We start from the raw sequence: 16,835 nt of genomic DNA on the forward strand, positions 1-16,835 counted from the left end.
ATAGCAGAAACCAGATTCAAGGGTAGAAATTCCCCCTGAATCTCTTCTTGGTACTAAATGGGTATGACTTTGAACCCAGGGGATATATTTTCTGTCCTTTCCATAATCTGAATTATCATTTGCCAAGCTGTACTACATATGCTTCCTGACTTCACTCTTAGCTCTGGATCATCAGTACTTTTCTGCCATGCAGGAATTTCACAAATTACTAGGCTATAGTGTTCAGTGTCCTTCCCCAACAATAGTCCAAGTAAAACATAGCTGATGTAAGTACTTCAGTTTGCAATTGTTTTAGGAATGGACAACTGGAAGCTTTTTTAGGAAAATAGTGTGGGTATCTACATTTACATTACTTTGAAAAGTTTTTTTTCCACATAATCAGAAAACCTGAGAAGGAAGTGATTTCATTCAATTTTAATAACAAAATCTCTCCATACCAGTTTTGATCATTACATTCATTTGACTTCATTATGACTCAAAGTCTAGAAGATTTCTACCATTTGCTTTGGTGGAGAAATTTCTAAATCTGAGAGATTAAAGCATAGGAAGGTTTCTTTCCTTTCAGAAGAAATTATCTCCTTTATTATTCAGACTACCTTGACTCTTTTCTTTGTACTTCTTCAATGTTTGTCAAACTCTGCGAGTCAATACAATCAGACCACAGATGTGATATTTTAAAATAATGGGCATGGTGTTAGGATAATCGATATTGCTTGTTGTTGGGCGTATTCAGACTTGTGTGTGTTGCATGCATGTTTTACAGTTATCCTGAGCTGAGCAAAAATGAGAGCAGTGTTTTTAAGATGGATTTTCTCCCCTGTGATAGAATATTGTAAATTTCTTACTCTATTTTTGTTTGTAGGGCCAACCTTTTAAATGTGCTTCTGATTCTCTGACATCACATGTCATACTGCTGTCCTATCTTGGGTCTCTTCAGATCTTAAAGACTAATACCACTGTCTCCCTCCAGGTCATCCAGGCTGTCTTCTTTGGCATCTGTGTGCTGACTGATCTCTCTAGTCTTCTGACTAGAGGAAGTGGGAACCAAGAACAAGAGAGGCAGCTCAAGAAGCTCATCTCTCTCCGGGACTGGATGTTAGCCGTGCTGGCCTTCCCTGTTGGTGTTGTGAGTATGACACACAATGCATTTAATCATTTCAGAAACTCATAGGGCTCATTATAGGAGATTTCTGTGTTAGTGTGTTAGGGCTGCCAGCACAAGGCACCATAAACTGTGGGCAGTTTAAGCAACAGAACTTTATGATCTCACAGTTCTGGAGACTAGAAGTCTGAGATCAAGGTCTCTGCAGTGTTGGTATGTTCTGAAGCGCCTCTTCTTGGCTTGTAGATGGCCCCCTTCTCCCTCTGTGTATGTGTCTGTGTCCTAATTTCCTCTTCTTGTAAGGATACCAGTCATATTGTATTAGGGCCCCTCAATGACCTCATTTAACTTTAATCACCTCTTTAAATGCCTTACCATTCAAATAATAGTCACATTCTGAGATACTAGGTGTTGGGATTCATATGTTGAAATCATATGAATTTTAGGGGGCACAATTCAACCCATAATAGTTTCTTAAACAGCCCAAACTTGAGATGTGTGTTCTTTGGGTCTATGGCCTTCCTAGTATTTTTGAACTTTGAGAAAGGAAGTCAGCATTAGCTCCATACCAGTTCACTTACCCAGTTGTGCAGTTAGCTAATGTCAGTTAATTTTAGGTCTGTTCTGGCTTCACTGATTTTCATTGTTTTCAGTTAGAGTCCCACCATAGCTTAACTTCCTTCACAAGTCTGTTAGTCATCCATTATCTGTACATAAACCATGTTTCTTTATGAGTATAGCCAGGAGAAAAAAGAGAGCACTCTTGTAAATGTCAAATTTTGAGCACAAGGAAGACTGTGTTACATTACCTAATTCAACTTTAGACCTTTCATCTGCCAGCTGATTTATTGGAAAAACAGAAGCCCAAGTGACCTGGGCTACCACATGTAACCCAAGCTCAAGGTCCATTGTAGGCAGTCAGAAAGTTGTTTTTTAAATCCTTCCAATGACACTTCATTCATATATGCCCAATCTACAGCTGGCAGAAGCCTTTATGCTTATTTTAGGAACAATTAGCCACCCAGATTATCACTGAATTGCTTTTCCTTTGTACTAAGTTGTATTTTCTTAGATGAAATAGCCCTTAGCTCTTGACAACACAAGGGCGATATTATAATCTGGTCACATTCCTCTGCTTATTCCCTTCGTACGTATCCTCTAAAAACTCAGTGCTCAGAATGAGCCATCTAGCAAATCTCTCAAATTCTGTTGTTTAACATAACAGTGTTAGATGCTTTACATACTATTTAATATTTCGTTCTTCAGACTTGCCTTACAAAACTCAAATACTTTCGATCGGACTAGTCGTCAAAGAGAACATTCCATTGGCATAAAGTGTAAAGATTTTCTGCATGAAAGAATAATATAGAAAAACCAAGGCCGTATACTTCTTGTTTCTTTTTACTGGCTTATACTCCCTTGGAATTTCTATAGTCCTGTCATCATGTCATTGCCTGTGAAAGTCTTCCTCGGCTAGAAGAAATACAATAATAACATAATACAAAATAAATAGGAATACAGTGCTAACATGTTTTCTTCTAGCTCCACCCCATCCTCTACAATAGGGTGTCAAACCATCTCTAGGGCTTAAATTGTGAGTCTTGCCACCCTCATCAAAGATGCACTGCACATGCTCTTTGGGCATCTTTTTGCACTTGAGACTTGAGATATTTGTCAGTTTTCAGTGTCTTTCCTGAATTTATTCCACTTAATGGTTTGTAAAAGCAACAGAGGCCTTTTTGTTTGCTTGTTTGATTGATTACATCTGACATTTTCCTCCATGTTTCATTATTTTTGTTGTTTTCACCATGTTTTGAAAGACGGAAGAGAAGTTATAATACCTTTAATTTCACTGCCCCATTTTTAACCAGAAGTCACAGCATCACACTTTCATTGCATGTGTGTGCACCTTCCCCGACTGACAGGCTTCATGGAAGGGTTAGGGAGTCAATAATGAATAGGAGATGTGCAGCTTCACTGAATTAACCTACATTTATTTTGCCCACTGATATTTTATAGTCAATATTTAGTTTTCATAATCATCCTTGTTACTATGAGTTACTTTCCCTTTTATAATCAGTAGCCTTTTGTTTTTCCTGAACTTTTTGAATTCCCTCTGTTACATTTCTCTCCCTTGCTCTCTGTGTCTCTAATATTAAGAAGAATCCTGACCAATATTATCCAAAATATCTCTGTGCATGTTCCACTGTTTCTTACTCTGTTGTTTGACTTTTTTATCTATTTACCTGATTTTTCACTGTAATACACAGAAATTCATTCTGAGGCAAAAAAACAAACCCCACAAAAAGTGCTATATGGCTTCTTTGCAGGCCCCATTAATTTTATTATGAAGTCATATTTACAGATGATCTGCATTTGGTTCTTTATAAGCATTTTTAACCCCAAATAATTCTTTCATTAAAACATGTAATTTTATCATTTTCACCTTTCTTTCTCCAAGGTTACTCCCCAGCTTTCCTCTTCAATGTGCCCTTGTCTTTGCTGTGACCTCAGAGGTTTTCCCTGGCCATGTTTGTATCTCCCCCACAATACCTAGCTGCTCAGGAGGGTCTGGAATTCCACAGAAGTCTAATCAATTAAGATTTTTTTCCTTGTTAAAATGTGAACCCTTCTTGGAGTGATTCCACTAAGAATCACTTAATGAGATGTCATCTCTACTCTTTCTGGGGCTCCTGGCCTGGGAGGGAGGTGTGTGGCCCATAGTGTTCCTTCAGAAGGACTGGAATAACCTTAATGTCCAGGACCTGATGGACACGTTATACCTATAGGAATCTGCAGTGTAAGATGCTTTTCATGTACAAATGGTTAATTATAATATTTGTAATTAAACACCTTTCATCATGTCGGTTGACAGTCAGAATCCTAAAGGGCAAATACCCAAGCAGCCTCCCTGTGTCCAAGAACCCTGGGCACACTCGAGCTTCCTAGGGACAAAGAGCCGCCACTTAGAACCTACCTGTGGTCCCCAGAAGCTCGCAGGCTCTGACCGGCTGGTGTCCACCTGTGTCGCAGAGGACCTCCCCTGGTGCTTTCTCCTGGCTTCCTTCACCCCAAGCCTTTTGTTTGCCAGCCAGAAATTTGCAGGGAAACTAATATTATTTTGCTTCCTGGCACAGGGCAAAAAGGCAGAGGGTATAAAAAGGGGGCAGAGTGGCAGCTGAATATATCACATTTGCTCAAATTTTCCTGAAGCTACCCTCTTAGCCCTGAGCCTTTCCTGGCCCTCCCATTCTCTCTCTCTCGCCCTCTCTCTCACCTCAGCTGCAACTGTGGCAGCAAGAAAGACATGGGTAGGTTATCTAGGATTTGTATTTTCTCCTCTAATGCTTCCTCTGATAACGAGGTTAATTGAGAGTTGACAGTAATTGCTCTATGTGGGCATGAAGCACTAAACGTGATTTTGTGACCCATGGACCTATGCATCTACTTCATAGACTCAAGGATACGGAAACATAATGAAGCATTTCAGTCGAAGATAATTGGAGTAAAGTTTTGTTTGAGCATAACCTTGAAGAAATCAGGCAGGGTTGCTTGAGTGAACATAGTATGTATCATCCTGATTTGTGTAGATTCCCATAAATGCAAAGCTGGCCTTGATTAAGAATGCTAATGGCCGGAAACCACCACTCCTCCCAGAGCCTCACAGCTCATTCTGCAGGGATAACCCCTGGGAGGCTCTTCTTACCATGTGCAGTTTATTTCTGAACCCTGTCACCCTTTTAAAGAAGCATTACAAATAATTCTATGACATTATGTGGTCTGGAAGCATTGAAGTTTATTAGGAGCAATCAAACCAAGAATGTCTTTTGTCTTCTGTGAGTTTGTTGACTTTTGTGCTGGCAGATACTATTCTAGCTAAGAATATAGGCTAGGGCTTCCAAACAAGAAAAAAAAATGATGAAGAAAAAGAGGTTGTGTAGCAAACAATGAGCATGATGAGTATGAAATTGCCCCTTTGAAAAATCCTGAGTGTGTCTCCAACTGCTATCCAAAGCAGCCTCTTTAGTGACCTAGAATCATCACACATTTTCCCTTAATTCAAGTCTATGCCTCCCATTCATTTGCAACTACATAACACACATAATCATATCTCACCCTCTTCCCAGTACAGCCTTGTCCCTGGTGTGACTCGGGTTGCTACAGACCAGAAGGTGGGCTGTCATTAAACTAACCCTAACCAGTGGATAAAGATAAGGATGTGTTTCTGTTAATAAGAGGAGAGGGTCTGAGAAGGCCCTGGAAATTTGGATCCGTTCTAACCTGGGAGGGAAAATCAGGGTATCCCGAGAAAACGAGCATGTGCCAGGATGAGCTTTTCTGGAATTTGGCCTTTTAATTTAACCTGAGCTACTTGTTAGGTAACTGGTGTGATAATCATGTTCTTGTAAAGACTTGAAGATTTTATACACATCAACCTTGTCTAGAATCCTTTAAAACTTGTTTTTGCTTGTGGTGGGGATGGTAGGGCACCTGCTTCCTTAGGTAACATATGGAAAATGGAATTTGAAATCTCAAAGGCAAACAAAATTTTGTGATGCATATAAATTTTGATCATCATACCCCAATAATTTAAAAAACATTATTTTCATTTCTGATTTCTAAATGTAAGAGATTGGCTTAAATGGAAAGCAGCTATATTAATTAATTGCTATATTGATGTCCGTTAATGGAACAGGTAAAGGAAGGGAATTTGATTTTACTTGAGATTGTAGATAAAAGGAAATACCTTTTCTTCTGTTTTCATATTATGGGGAAATTTTAGAAAGCATATTGTTTATTTTATTCTAAAAACTATGGATTTAATATAAAATATATATTTAATATCTGCTGATCCTCTCTTTATTAAATTTTCACACAAGTACCACAAATCAAACTCTTTTTCTATTTTCTTTAAGCCTTTGTTGATGTTTTACATATCTTCAAATGCCCTTTTCCTTTCTCTTCACCTTTGAAGTAAAAAATATCATATCTGCCAAGTCATATTTTATGGCAAAACCCAGCTCATATTTGACTCCCCTATACAGAATTTTATTGTTGTTAACAACCATTTGATCAATAAATATGAGAGATGCCCTCTCAAAAAAAAAAAAAAACCCAGCTCATTTTGAGTTGAGTCTATCATGCTTTCCCCTTGCACTGAAATGAGTTTGAGTTGAGCTGTCTGAGAGGGAAGCTTCATAGATGAGGATTCATTCAAGATCAGTGAGAAAAATGAGCTTTTTCCTCCCACACCAGGAAAAATACTCAGAAGACTATAATAACCTAGGTAGGTGAATGGTCTTACTGTCATTTTTCTGATAACCTTTTCAAAAGACCAAACACACTATGTGGTTAGGCAGATGCACCTGATAGGGATCCAGGTTGCTCCTCAACCAATTTATATATTCTTCTCTCTTAAACAGATTTCTGCCTAGATAACCTATTGAATTTGTACATGTTCATGTTAACTCAGATTTCTCAATGCTTGCAAGACAAATTTCTTCAACATAAGAAATAATCACATCATAATAAAATTTTACTGTAGGTGCCTAGTTTTAATCACTGTGCAGTGGAAACCATACATTTATGTCCAGAGCATTCAAAGGACAGAAGTTCTAGTCAATTCAATAATTATTTGTGAGTATATGGAGCCTACAAGGTTGCAAGTACTGACTTCAAGGAGCCAAGATAGCAGTGACCAAAAATTGATCTTGTCCTTCAAGGGTCTCACAATCTAAAGAAGATGACTTCATGAGCTATATCAACACGTGAATTAAAAGAGGGCAGGATAGAGGTACAAACTTCCAGTTATAAAATATATAAGTTGTGGGGACGTCATTTACAGCACAGGGAATATAATCAGTATTATAGAAATAACTTTCTATAGTGTCAGAGGTGACTAGACCTATCAAGGCGATCATTTCATAATGTATAAAAATATTGAATCAATATGTTGTACACCTGAAAGTAACATAATATTGCATGCCAACTGTCGAAATTCAACAAAAAATGTTTAAAGAGGTCATGATGAGTATAACAATACATGTGTCTAAGGTACACATGCTAGCTCTACCCAAGTAGCCCAGAAGAGAGAGGAATTGATTTCTCTTTCTTTCCCTGGGTGGTCCTGGAAGACTTCCCAGAAGTGATATCTGAACTCTGTTTTGAAGAATGACTAAAATCTTGTTGAATGTGTAGGTTAATGATGCTTTCAGATGCAAGTAACAGAATACTCCCAGAAACCTACTTGGCTTACTCTTTGACTTTATTCAAGTCTCTGCTCAAAGAATTACCTCTCAGAGAAACTTCCATGAGTAACCTATATAAATTATCCTCCCATTATTCTCCATCATTTTACTTTGCTTTATATTCTCCATAATGATTACCATGTCCTGACACATTATATATTTTATTCTTTAATTATGGTAGTGCATGTCTCTTCTAATTTGATAGATGCCCTGTGAGGCCAGGGAGGTTGTGTGTTTGATTTACTGCTGTCACTTGAGCATCAGCAGCAATGTCTAAATAATTTAGTGTTTGTTGAGTAAACATCCAACCAACTATGGCTTAAACCATAAAGATATTCAATATCTCACAAAACAAAAAGCTTGTAAGCAGGTTGTTTTAGGATGGTATTACTCAGTATTATCATTTGAAACTTAGGCATTTTCTATTTTCCACTTTCTGTCTCCAGAGTGTTGGCTTTTTTTCCTTGGACTCACTGCTTACAATCTCAAGAGAGGTGGTAGAGCACCAAACATCACATCCTTTGCAACCATGTTCAAGGCACAAAGAGGAAGAAGTTCTTTAGGGAGCACTCCCAAGTGTCTCATCATCAGAAAGATGAAGCTTTCCTAGCAGCAGACCTCCCTGCAGGTCTTGTTAGTGAGGATAGTCACATGGTTAGGACCAGCCGCACAGGAGGCTGGGAAAGCAAGTAGGAGAAGGGAATAAGGTGACCATGAGGGCTTAAACTAATGATTTATCCTTATGGGTTGGGCACCTTGCTACCCAAACAAAATCAGACGTTTCAAGAAGTATTATAAGTAACACATTTGAGAGTGACAATTAAGTATAGTAAAAATGAATAGGATTTTAGGTAATTTATTGTTTGCTCATCTATGTTGATGTGAAAAATAGATACAGTAAAATTTATGAGATTAATAGTGGACATTTTCTATTTCAGCAAAAGGCATATTTTTTCCATTCTTCCTCTGCCAATACCATTTTTTGTGCATCTCGTCAGTATTATCATGCATAACTATCTAATTCTGACATTGGAGGAAGTTTGTCTCAAAGAAAGTCACATATGTAACACAATTGAATGGTTTATACTCAATTTCTGAAACTTCATACAAAATTTATCAGAGGTAACTCTGTCTTAAACTACTAACTGAGATTCACCGACAACCTGGCTTATGGTAAATCTTCCTTTAATTGACCCCTAGAAAATGAAGAGAATTACCATGTCCTGTGTATTATTTTACAGATTTCCCACTCTTTCTGGCTGAAAAGGCCTCAAAAATATCTCAGAAAATAAGATACCTTTTTCCCACATTCATATCCACAAGTAAAATATGTATTTCAGGTATGTGACTGAGAAAAGGCAGAATTGATCTTCAGTAACATTAATAGTAGGATGTATATTATAAAATAGGCACTTAAACTCTGTTCTCAAAAATATGACCCCCCAAATCTGGATCTTTTGTATGCCCTTGTTTGCAGGACCAGGAACAAGATACAATGGTAATTGTTGATTTAAAAAGAAAAGAAAAGATAAAAAGGAACACTATTCATGTTTCTTCTTCCTTCCTTGCGTATCTCCTTCCTCCCACACTGTCTCTCTGTCTCTGTCTCTGACTTTTCCCTGCTCATATTCTACACCAACCATCTGCTTTGTAGGAAAAAAATACAATGATTTGCTCTGTGGGTGTTCCTAAAATTACTGCAGTCCCTGTGGTCATTTTGAGGTAACTCTTACCTGTTTCAGGTGGATAGGAATGTGCTGTGTTATATCCACTGATATCAAAGGAACGTGTCCCCCCAAGGAAGAAGCTAGTGGACTTTCTACCCACACAAAATTTATTAGCTTGCAGTTGTGCCATGGAATCACCATGCTCATGATTGCAATTACTGAGTCCTGGATAGGACTTTCATTCATCATGCCTTTTTATAGCTCTCTTAGGAACAAAGGTTGAGGCTTAATTCTGACTTTGGGAGATGTGTCCCAGTGACACAAGTGGGAAGGTGAGAAGACAAGTAGCTGGTAGACAGTGAGGAACCACAGCTCACAAGCTGCCCTTTCTCTAAGCTCCTCTCAAGAGCAACTTTGCAAGAGGTTCTCTCTTCGGATATCCCTCCCTTTATCCCTATAGGTCTGTGCTTCATTTACACACAGGGACAAACGTATACATGGAGTTCGGGCTGCACTGCGAACATTTGATGGGACATGGGACATGGGGACAGTGTTCTACAGAGGGAACCAGGAGCTCTTCTGTCCCAATCTGCTTTTATGCTTCTCTGGGTTCTCTGCCACTCTGTTCTTTATTCACCAAGGAGAAATGGGAGGGATGTGAGTTAAGAAGGAACCCTAAGCATGAATTAGTGGTACGCCCTAGCTGGAGGCAGGAATGGAGGCGAGTTTCCTGCACCTATCACCTCACCACTTAATCCAAAGGAGGGCCCCATTCCTGTTTTCCACTACAAAATTAGAATGACTGCCTTCACACAAGCACAGATAACTAACCTGATGGAACCCTCAGCAATCCCATGCCCAGAAGGTAATACGAGCACACACATGCCCTGGGGAGTGCTGTCAGAGTTAGCACTGAGTCAACAAAGGAAACCAGCCCCTAGATTCATTGATAGAGAAACATTTTTGTCTAAATATTCAGAAGTGTCACCTACACGTCCATCCCCCCAAATTACCTTAGAGCATGAAGACACCTCAGACCCACAGGCACTTGCTGTGTGGCCTTTCTTTTCTGTTTCCAGCCAGTTCTATTTGCCCCTCCTGAGGCTTATCACCAGCTCCTATCCCACAGTGGCCAAGCACACGCACCACCCAAGAGCCTGAGAACTCCAGTGAGAGCTGCCCTCCTGCATGCTGCAGTGGGCCAGACACTGCACTCAGGGCTTTAGTCTACTGTGTATTTATTCCTCAGAGCCCCAATAGATAGCAGTGTCCCTCACTCCCATGCCAAAGAAGATGCTTCCTTTTTACATTTTCACATGTTCCCACTCCACAGGGTCCTTGCCTGAGGTCCACAGTGAGTAAATGGTGCAATCAGAACTGGAACCCAAATATTCGGAGTAACGGAGTGTTTGGTTTTCGCAGGTACTCTCAGCTTTTTGACAAACCAAACCTAACTTTGCTTTTCATCACTTTGCCTGATAAACTTTTCAGCTACATACATAAAATCTGACTACAGTTTCTAATCTGGGAGAATGTCCCAAAGAAAGAAAGGGAGTTATGCAGAATCTGGATCAAAAGTCACTGTTTATCTTTTTCCTTGAGGCTATTTAACAAAAGGCTGTACATTTGTGCTTATTATTATTCCCTTTGGTACATTATTTTGTGCCTTAGTGCCAATAGTTCTCTACAGTTGTACAGGCCAGTTTGCAAAGTACAAATTTTGGCAAGGAAAGAACATGCCCCTGCCTTGTCTTCTCATTTCAATAATTGAATACAGATTTAAGCTTATTTGTCCAATAAGCTTGTTTTTAATATATGAAAATAAGGTTTTATCAGTAGAATTAGCTATATTTAAGAAATGGTTACTAAACATATTCAGTATCATCTGTAAATCATCTTGGGCTTCTAAGATGACATAGTTCATAGCTACACAACTGCAAGAGAATATTTTTGACAAGAAATGGTTTGGGTATCCAAGCAAATGAACTGTGTCTTCCCAGTGAAATATTTCACTAAGAATTCATGAAAACCATTTTGCTTTGCTTTATCAAGAGAGCCTTTTCAGTCAAACCTGCTTTTCTTTTTAAATTTATAATTCATCCTTCCACCTGTTTTCTACAAGAACTTGAGGTGGTTTAAGTCCAGTCAGTTCATCCAAGTGGCCCAGCCTCCAGGGCCTTGGTGCTGATAGGCAAAAGCCTCCTGTAAATAATCTTGCCTATTTGGATAAGTGTCTTCCATGTTAGACTGCAGGATGCGCAAGAGGCACTTCCTTCTGCATTTTATCCTGCAAAGTAAGGCAAGCCAGGAGAATGGAGAGAAATCTTCGATTGACCTTCTGGAAAGTTCAGTTAACATTTGCTGAGTACTACAGGCTAGTCACTATGTTAAAAGCTCTCACACAATTTCAATTACTCTCCAAGCAGATCTTTAGAAAACAAGAGGCTGGAGCCCTAGAAAGCTCATTTGCCCCTGTACAGAGGGTGGGAGCTGCTGGCCATGCAGCGGGTTCTTGCTGTGCACAGTCCCACCCAGAGAATAGTGCCCGCCCTGTTGGACCTGATCAGTCACATTCGATGAACACTGTGCTTGAAGAGTCATGAGCAAGAAGGGTGGTAAAGGAGGAGAAAGAAAGAAAGAAAACTCTACAGAAAAAAAAACATGATCCACACAAAGTAGATTTTCTTTGGGTCTCCTGCTCTTTTATGCAGATCAACAACAAAACAGATGTTTCTCCCCAGTTTTGGCACCTTCCTGAACTGCGGAGCCTCAAAGTAACAAGCTTAATATAACCTCCTGGCTCTTAATTAATGAGAAGTGTTCTTCAACCAAAAAAAAAAAAAGTCCACAATTGGTCAGTAGTTCTAAACAGGGCAAACCAGATGCCAAGGAATTCAGGTAGACTAAACGCCAAGAACAAAACTCCTGAAGTGCTATCGGGCGGGAAGGCTGCTGATGCTCAGGCTGCAGACACGCGCCTTTGAACCATTTTGGTTCCAAAGATGACCGTTTGCTTGTTGACTCCTTACACATTTTTTTTTTTTTGGAGGGCATCTCTCATATTTATTGATCAAATGGTTGTTAACAACAATAAAATTCAGTATAGGGGGGTCAACGCTCAATGTACAATCATTAATCCATCTCAAGCCTAATTCTCATCAGTCTCCAACCTTCTGAAGCATAACGAACAAGTTCTTACATGGTGAACGAATTCTTACATAGTGAATAAATTCTTACATGGTGAACAATACAAGGGCATTCATCACAGAAACTTTCGGTTTTGATCATGCATGATGACCTATAAACAATCAGGTCACATATGAATATTCGTTTGATTTTTGTACTTGATTTATATGTTGATCCCACATTTCTCCTTCTATTATTATTATTTTTTTTTTATTTTTTATTTTTTTATTTTTTTTTATTTTTTGAGAGGGCATCTCTCATATTTATTGATCAAATGGTTGTTAACAACAATAAAATTCAGTATAGGGGGGTCAACGCTCAATGTACAATCATTAATCCATCTCAAGCCTAATTCTCATCAGTCTCCAATCTTCTGAAGCATAACGAACAAGTTCTTACATGGTGAACGAATTCTTACATAGTGAATAAATTCTTACATGGTGAACAGTACAAGGGCATTCATCACAGAAACTTTCGGTTTTGATCATGCATTATGACCTATAAACAATCAGGTCAAATATGAATATTCGTTTGATTTTTGTACTTGATTTATATGTTGATCCCACATTTCTCCTATTATTATTATTATTTTTATTTTTAATAAAATGCTGAAGTGGTAGGTAGATGCAAGATAAAGGTAGAAAACATAGTTTAGTGCTGTAAGAGGGCAAATGTAGATGATCAGATGATCAGGTGTGTGCCTATGGACTAAGTATTAATCCAGGCTAGACAAGGGCAGCAAGACATCCACGGATGCAGAAGATTTCTCTCAAAGCAGAGGGGGTGAGGTTCTGAGCCTCACCTCTGTTGATCCCCAAATTCTCGCCTGATGGCCCCCCTGCGACTGTGCCTGTCTTAGGTTGTTCCTCCCTTGAGGAATCTTACCCGTCTCTGGCTAACCAGTCATCTTCTGGGGCCATACAGGGAAATGTAAAGTTGGTAAGTGAGAGAGAAGCCATATTGTTTGAAAAGGTTAGCTTTTTACTTCTTTGCAGATTTATGCCCTGTGGCTTCTATGCCCAGCACTTGTCTTGAGGTATCTTTACCACCTGGAGGAATTGTGATACTCGGTAAATTCGATAAGAGGCACGAATTCTATTTAAGGGTTGTAATTAGGAAGAAAGAAGAAAAGCTACAGATGTAGCATATGGAAGGAAACATGGGAAGATTGATTATTTCTTTGACATATCTTCTTGTAGAGTACCTTAAGTATGTATAGGTTTTAAACCACTAACTAATTTGCACACACATATTAACATAATAGGAATAAGGTGACATAAACAAAGCAAATCTATAATTACCATCCATCTCCAGTGAAGCCAAGAAAACCATTTAGGCACCCTAGGCATTTGTGAAAATTTATCTATGATATGATGGATATTGTCCAACTGTACTTGAACAATCAGACAAATTAAAGCAGCCCATTTCTGGGATCTGTTCACATCCCATATGTTGTTTTAACCGTAGATAGTCTATAGTCATGAGATTTTGGAGTGCTACAACTTGCACCCCTCCCAACTCCTGGTTGAGTTCCAAGAGTACAGATCCGGTCAAACTCGTTGTCTCACTGTATGCACATGCCAGCCTAGATATCTCCCTCCTCATTCCAATGGCAAGTCCAGGAGACGGTGGGCTGGATGCAGCCACAACCGCAGCATCATCCGGATCCCTGTGGAGGCTTTCTGATGATCGTCCCCTGGCACAAGTACTCCAGAGAGTGCTGATGCCGGAAGCTCCTCCTCATATCGTATCTTAGTTCATTTTCTGGGTATCCAAGCTAGGCCTTGATCTTCTGCATAGAAACAAACAGACCCTTTGCCCACACTTTGACATGCCCTCTATACCACTGTGCAGAACTCATTGGAGGTCAGCACACAGTAACTGCTTTTTTTTTTTTTTTTTTTAATTAAGAGAAAGGAATATTATCAGAAAAGAGTACCTCCATAGCTGATCATCTGACACCCTTTAAGTGATCAACATTAAGGATATTTAAAGCATGCGTTGATCTTTGATTTACCAATAGTTTTATCCTATCAAGGAGTAATCCCCCTTTTCTTTCTTACTTTCTTTCTTTTTTTTTTTTTTAATTTTTAATCTACACTTACATGAAGAATACTATGTTTACTATGCTCTCCCCTATATCAGGTCCCCCCTAACAACTACATTACGGTTACTGTCCATCAGCTTAGCAAAATGTTGTAGAGTCACTACTTGTCCTCTCTGTGTTGTGCAGCCCACCCTCCCCTTTCTCCCTCCCCCCCATGCATGCTAATCTTAATACCCCTCTTCTTCTTCCCTCCCCTTATCCCTCCCTGCCCACCTATCCTCCCCAGTTCCTTTCCCTTTGGTACCTGTTAGTCCATTTTTGGGTTCTGTAATTCCACTGCTGTTTTGTTCCTTCAGTTTTTCCTTTGTTCCTATACTCCTCAGATGAGTGAAATCATTTGGTATTTCTCTTTCTCTGCTTGGCTTATTTCACTGAGCATAATACTCTCCAGCTCCATCCATGTTGCTGCAAATGGTTGGATTTTTACACTTCTTATGGCTGAGTAGTATTCCATTGTGTATATGTACCACATCTTCTTTATCCATTCATCTACCGATGGACATTTAGGTTGCTTCCAATTCTTGGTTATTGTAAATAGTGCTGCGATAAACATAGGGGTGCATCTGTCTTTCTCAAACTTGATTGCTGCGTTCTTAGGGTAAATTCCTAGGAGTGGAATTCCTGGGTCAAATGGTAGGTCTGTTTTGAGCATTTTGATGAACCTCCGTACTGCTTTCCACAATGGTTGAACTAATTTACATTCCCACCAGCAGTGTAGGAGGGTTCCCCTTTCTCCACAGCCTCGCCAACATTTGTTGTTGTTTGTCTTTTGGATGGCAGCTATCCTTACTGGTGTGAGGTGATACCTCATTGTAGTTTTAATTTGCATTTCTCTGATAATTAGCGATGTGGAGCATCTTTTCATGTGTCTCTTGGCCATCTGTATTTCTTTTTTGGAGAACTGTCTGTTCAGTTCCTCTGCCCATTTTTTACTTGGATTATTTGTTTTTTGTTTGTTGAGGCGTGTGAGCTCTTTATATATTCTGGACGTCAAGCCGTTATTGGATCTGTCATTTTCAAATATATTCTCCCATACTGTAGGGTTCCTTTTTGTTCTATTGATGGTGTCTTTCGCTGTACAGAAGCTTTTCAGCTTAATGGAGTCCCACTTGCTCATTTTTGCTGTTGTTTTCCTTGCCCGGGGAGATATGTTCAAGAAGAGGTCACTCATGTTTATGTCTAAGAGGTTTTTGCCTATGTTTTTTTCCAAGAGTTTAATGGTTTCATGACTTACATTCAGGTCTTTGATCCATTTTGAGTTTACCTTTGTATATGGGGTTAGACAATGGTCCAGTTTCATTCTCCTACATGTAGCTGTCCAGTTTTGCCAGCACCATCTGTTGAAGAGACTGTCATTTTGCCATTGTATGTCCATGGCTCCTTTATCAAATATTAATTGACCATATATGTTTGGGTTAATTTCTGGAGTCTCTAATCTGTTCCACTGGTCTGTGGCTCTGTTCTTGTGCCAGTACCAAATTGTCTTGATTACTATGGCTTTGTAGTAGAGCTTGAAGTTGGGGAGTGAGATCCCCCCTACTTTATTCTTCTTTTTCAGGATTGCTTTGGCTATTCGGGGTCTTTGGTGTTTCCATATGAATTTTTGAATTATTTGTTCCAATTCATTGAAGAATGTTGCTGGTAATTTGAGAGGGATTGCATCAAATCTGTATATTGCTTTGGGCAGGATGGCCATTTTGACGATATTAATTCTTCCTAGCCATGAGCACGGGATGAGTTTCCATTTATTAGTGTCCCCTTTAATTTCTCTTATGAGTGACTTGTAGTTTTCAGAGTATAAGTCTTTCACTTCTTTGGTTAGGTTTATTCCTAGGTATTTTATTCTTTTTGATGCAATGGTGAATGGAATTGTTTTCCTGATTTCTCTTTCTATTGATTCATTGTTAGTGTATAAGAAAGCTACAGATTTCTGTGTGTTAATTTTGTATCCTGCAACTTTGCTGTATTCTGATATCAGTTCTAGTAGTTTTGGAGTGGAGTCTTTAGGGTTTTTTATGTACAGTATCATATCATCTGCAAATAGTGACAGTTTAACTTCTTCTTTACCAGTCTGGATTCCTTGTATTTCTTTGTTTTGTCTGATTGCCATGGCTAGGACCTCCAGTACTATGTTAAATAACAGTGGGGAGAGTGGGCATCCCTGTCTTGTTCCCGATCTCAGAGGAAATGCTTTCAGCTTCTCGCTGTTCAGTATAATGCTGGCTGCGGGTTTATCATATATGGCCTTTATTATGTTGAGGTACTTGCCCTCTATTCCCATTTTGCTGAGAGTTTTTATCATGAATGGATGTTGAATTTTGTCAAATGCTTTTTCAGCATCTATGGAGATGATCATGTGGTTTTTGTCTTTCTTTTTGTTGATGTGGTGGATGATGTTGATGGATTTTTGAATGTTGTACCATCCTTGCATCCCTGGGATGAACCCCACTTGGTCATGGTGTATGATCCTTTTGATATACTGTTGAATTCTGTTTGCTAATATTTTATTGAGTATTTTTGCATCT

The 16,835-nt window shown here is 39.1% G+C and overlaps 1 protein-coding gene across 10 annotated transcripts in view; it reads left to right on the top strand.

The window, feature by feature from the left end:
- The window catches only part of AIG1 (androgen induced 1), a 237,581-nt gene that overhangs the window by 50,587 nt on the left and 170,159 nt on the right, over positions 1–16,835 (top strand). For all 10 annotated transcript variants that reach the window (XM_073219686.1, XM_037022084.2, XM_037022082.2 and 7 more), the window contains one exon: positions 971–1,126. In XM_073219686.1, coding sequence (XP_073075787.1) covers positions 971–1,126 — 156 coding nt within the window. The remainder of the gene's footprint in view (positions 1–970; positions 1,127–16,835) is intronic.

The sequence above is a fragment of the Manis javanica genome, chromosome 13, assembly GCF_040802235.1.
Source record: "Manis javanica isolate MJ-LG chromosome 13, MJ_LKY, whole genome shotgun sequence".
In the NCBI taxonomy this organism is placed as follows: domain Eukaryota; kingdom Metazoa; phylum Chordata; class Mammalia; order Pholidota; family Manidae; genus Manis; species Manis javanica.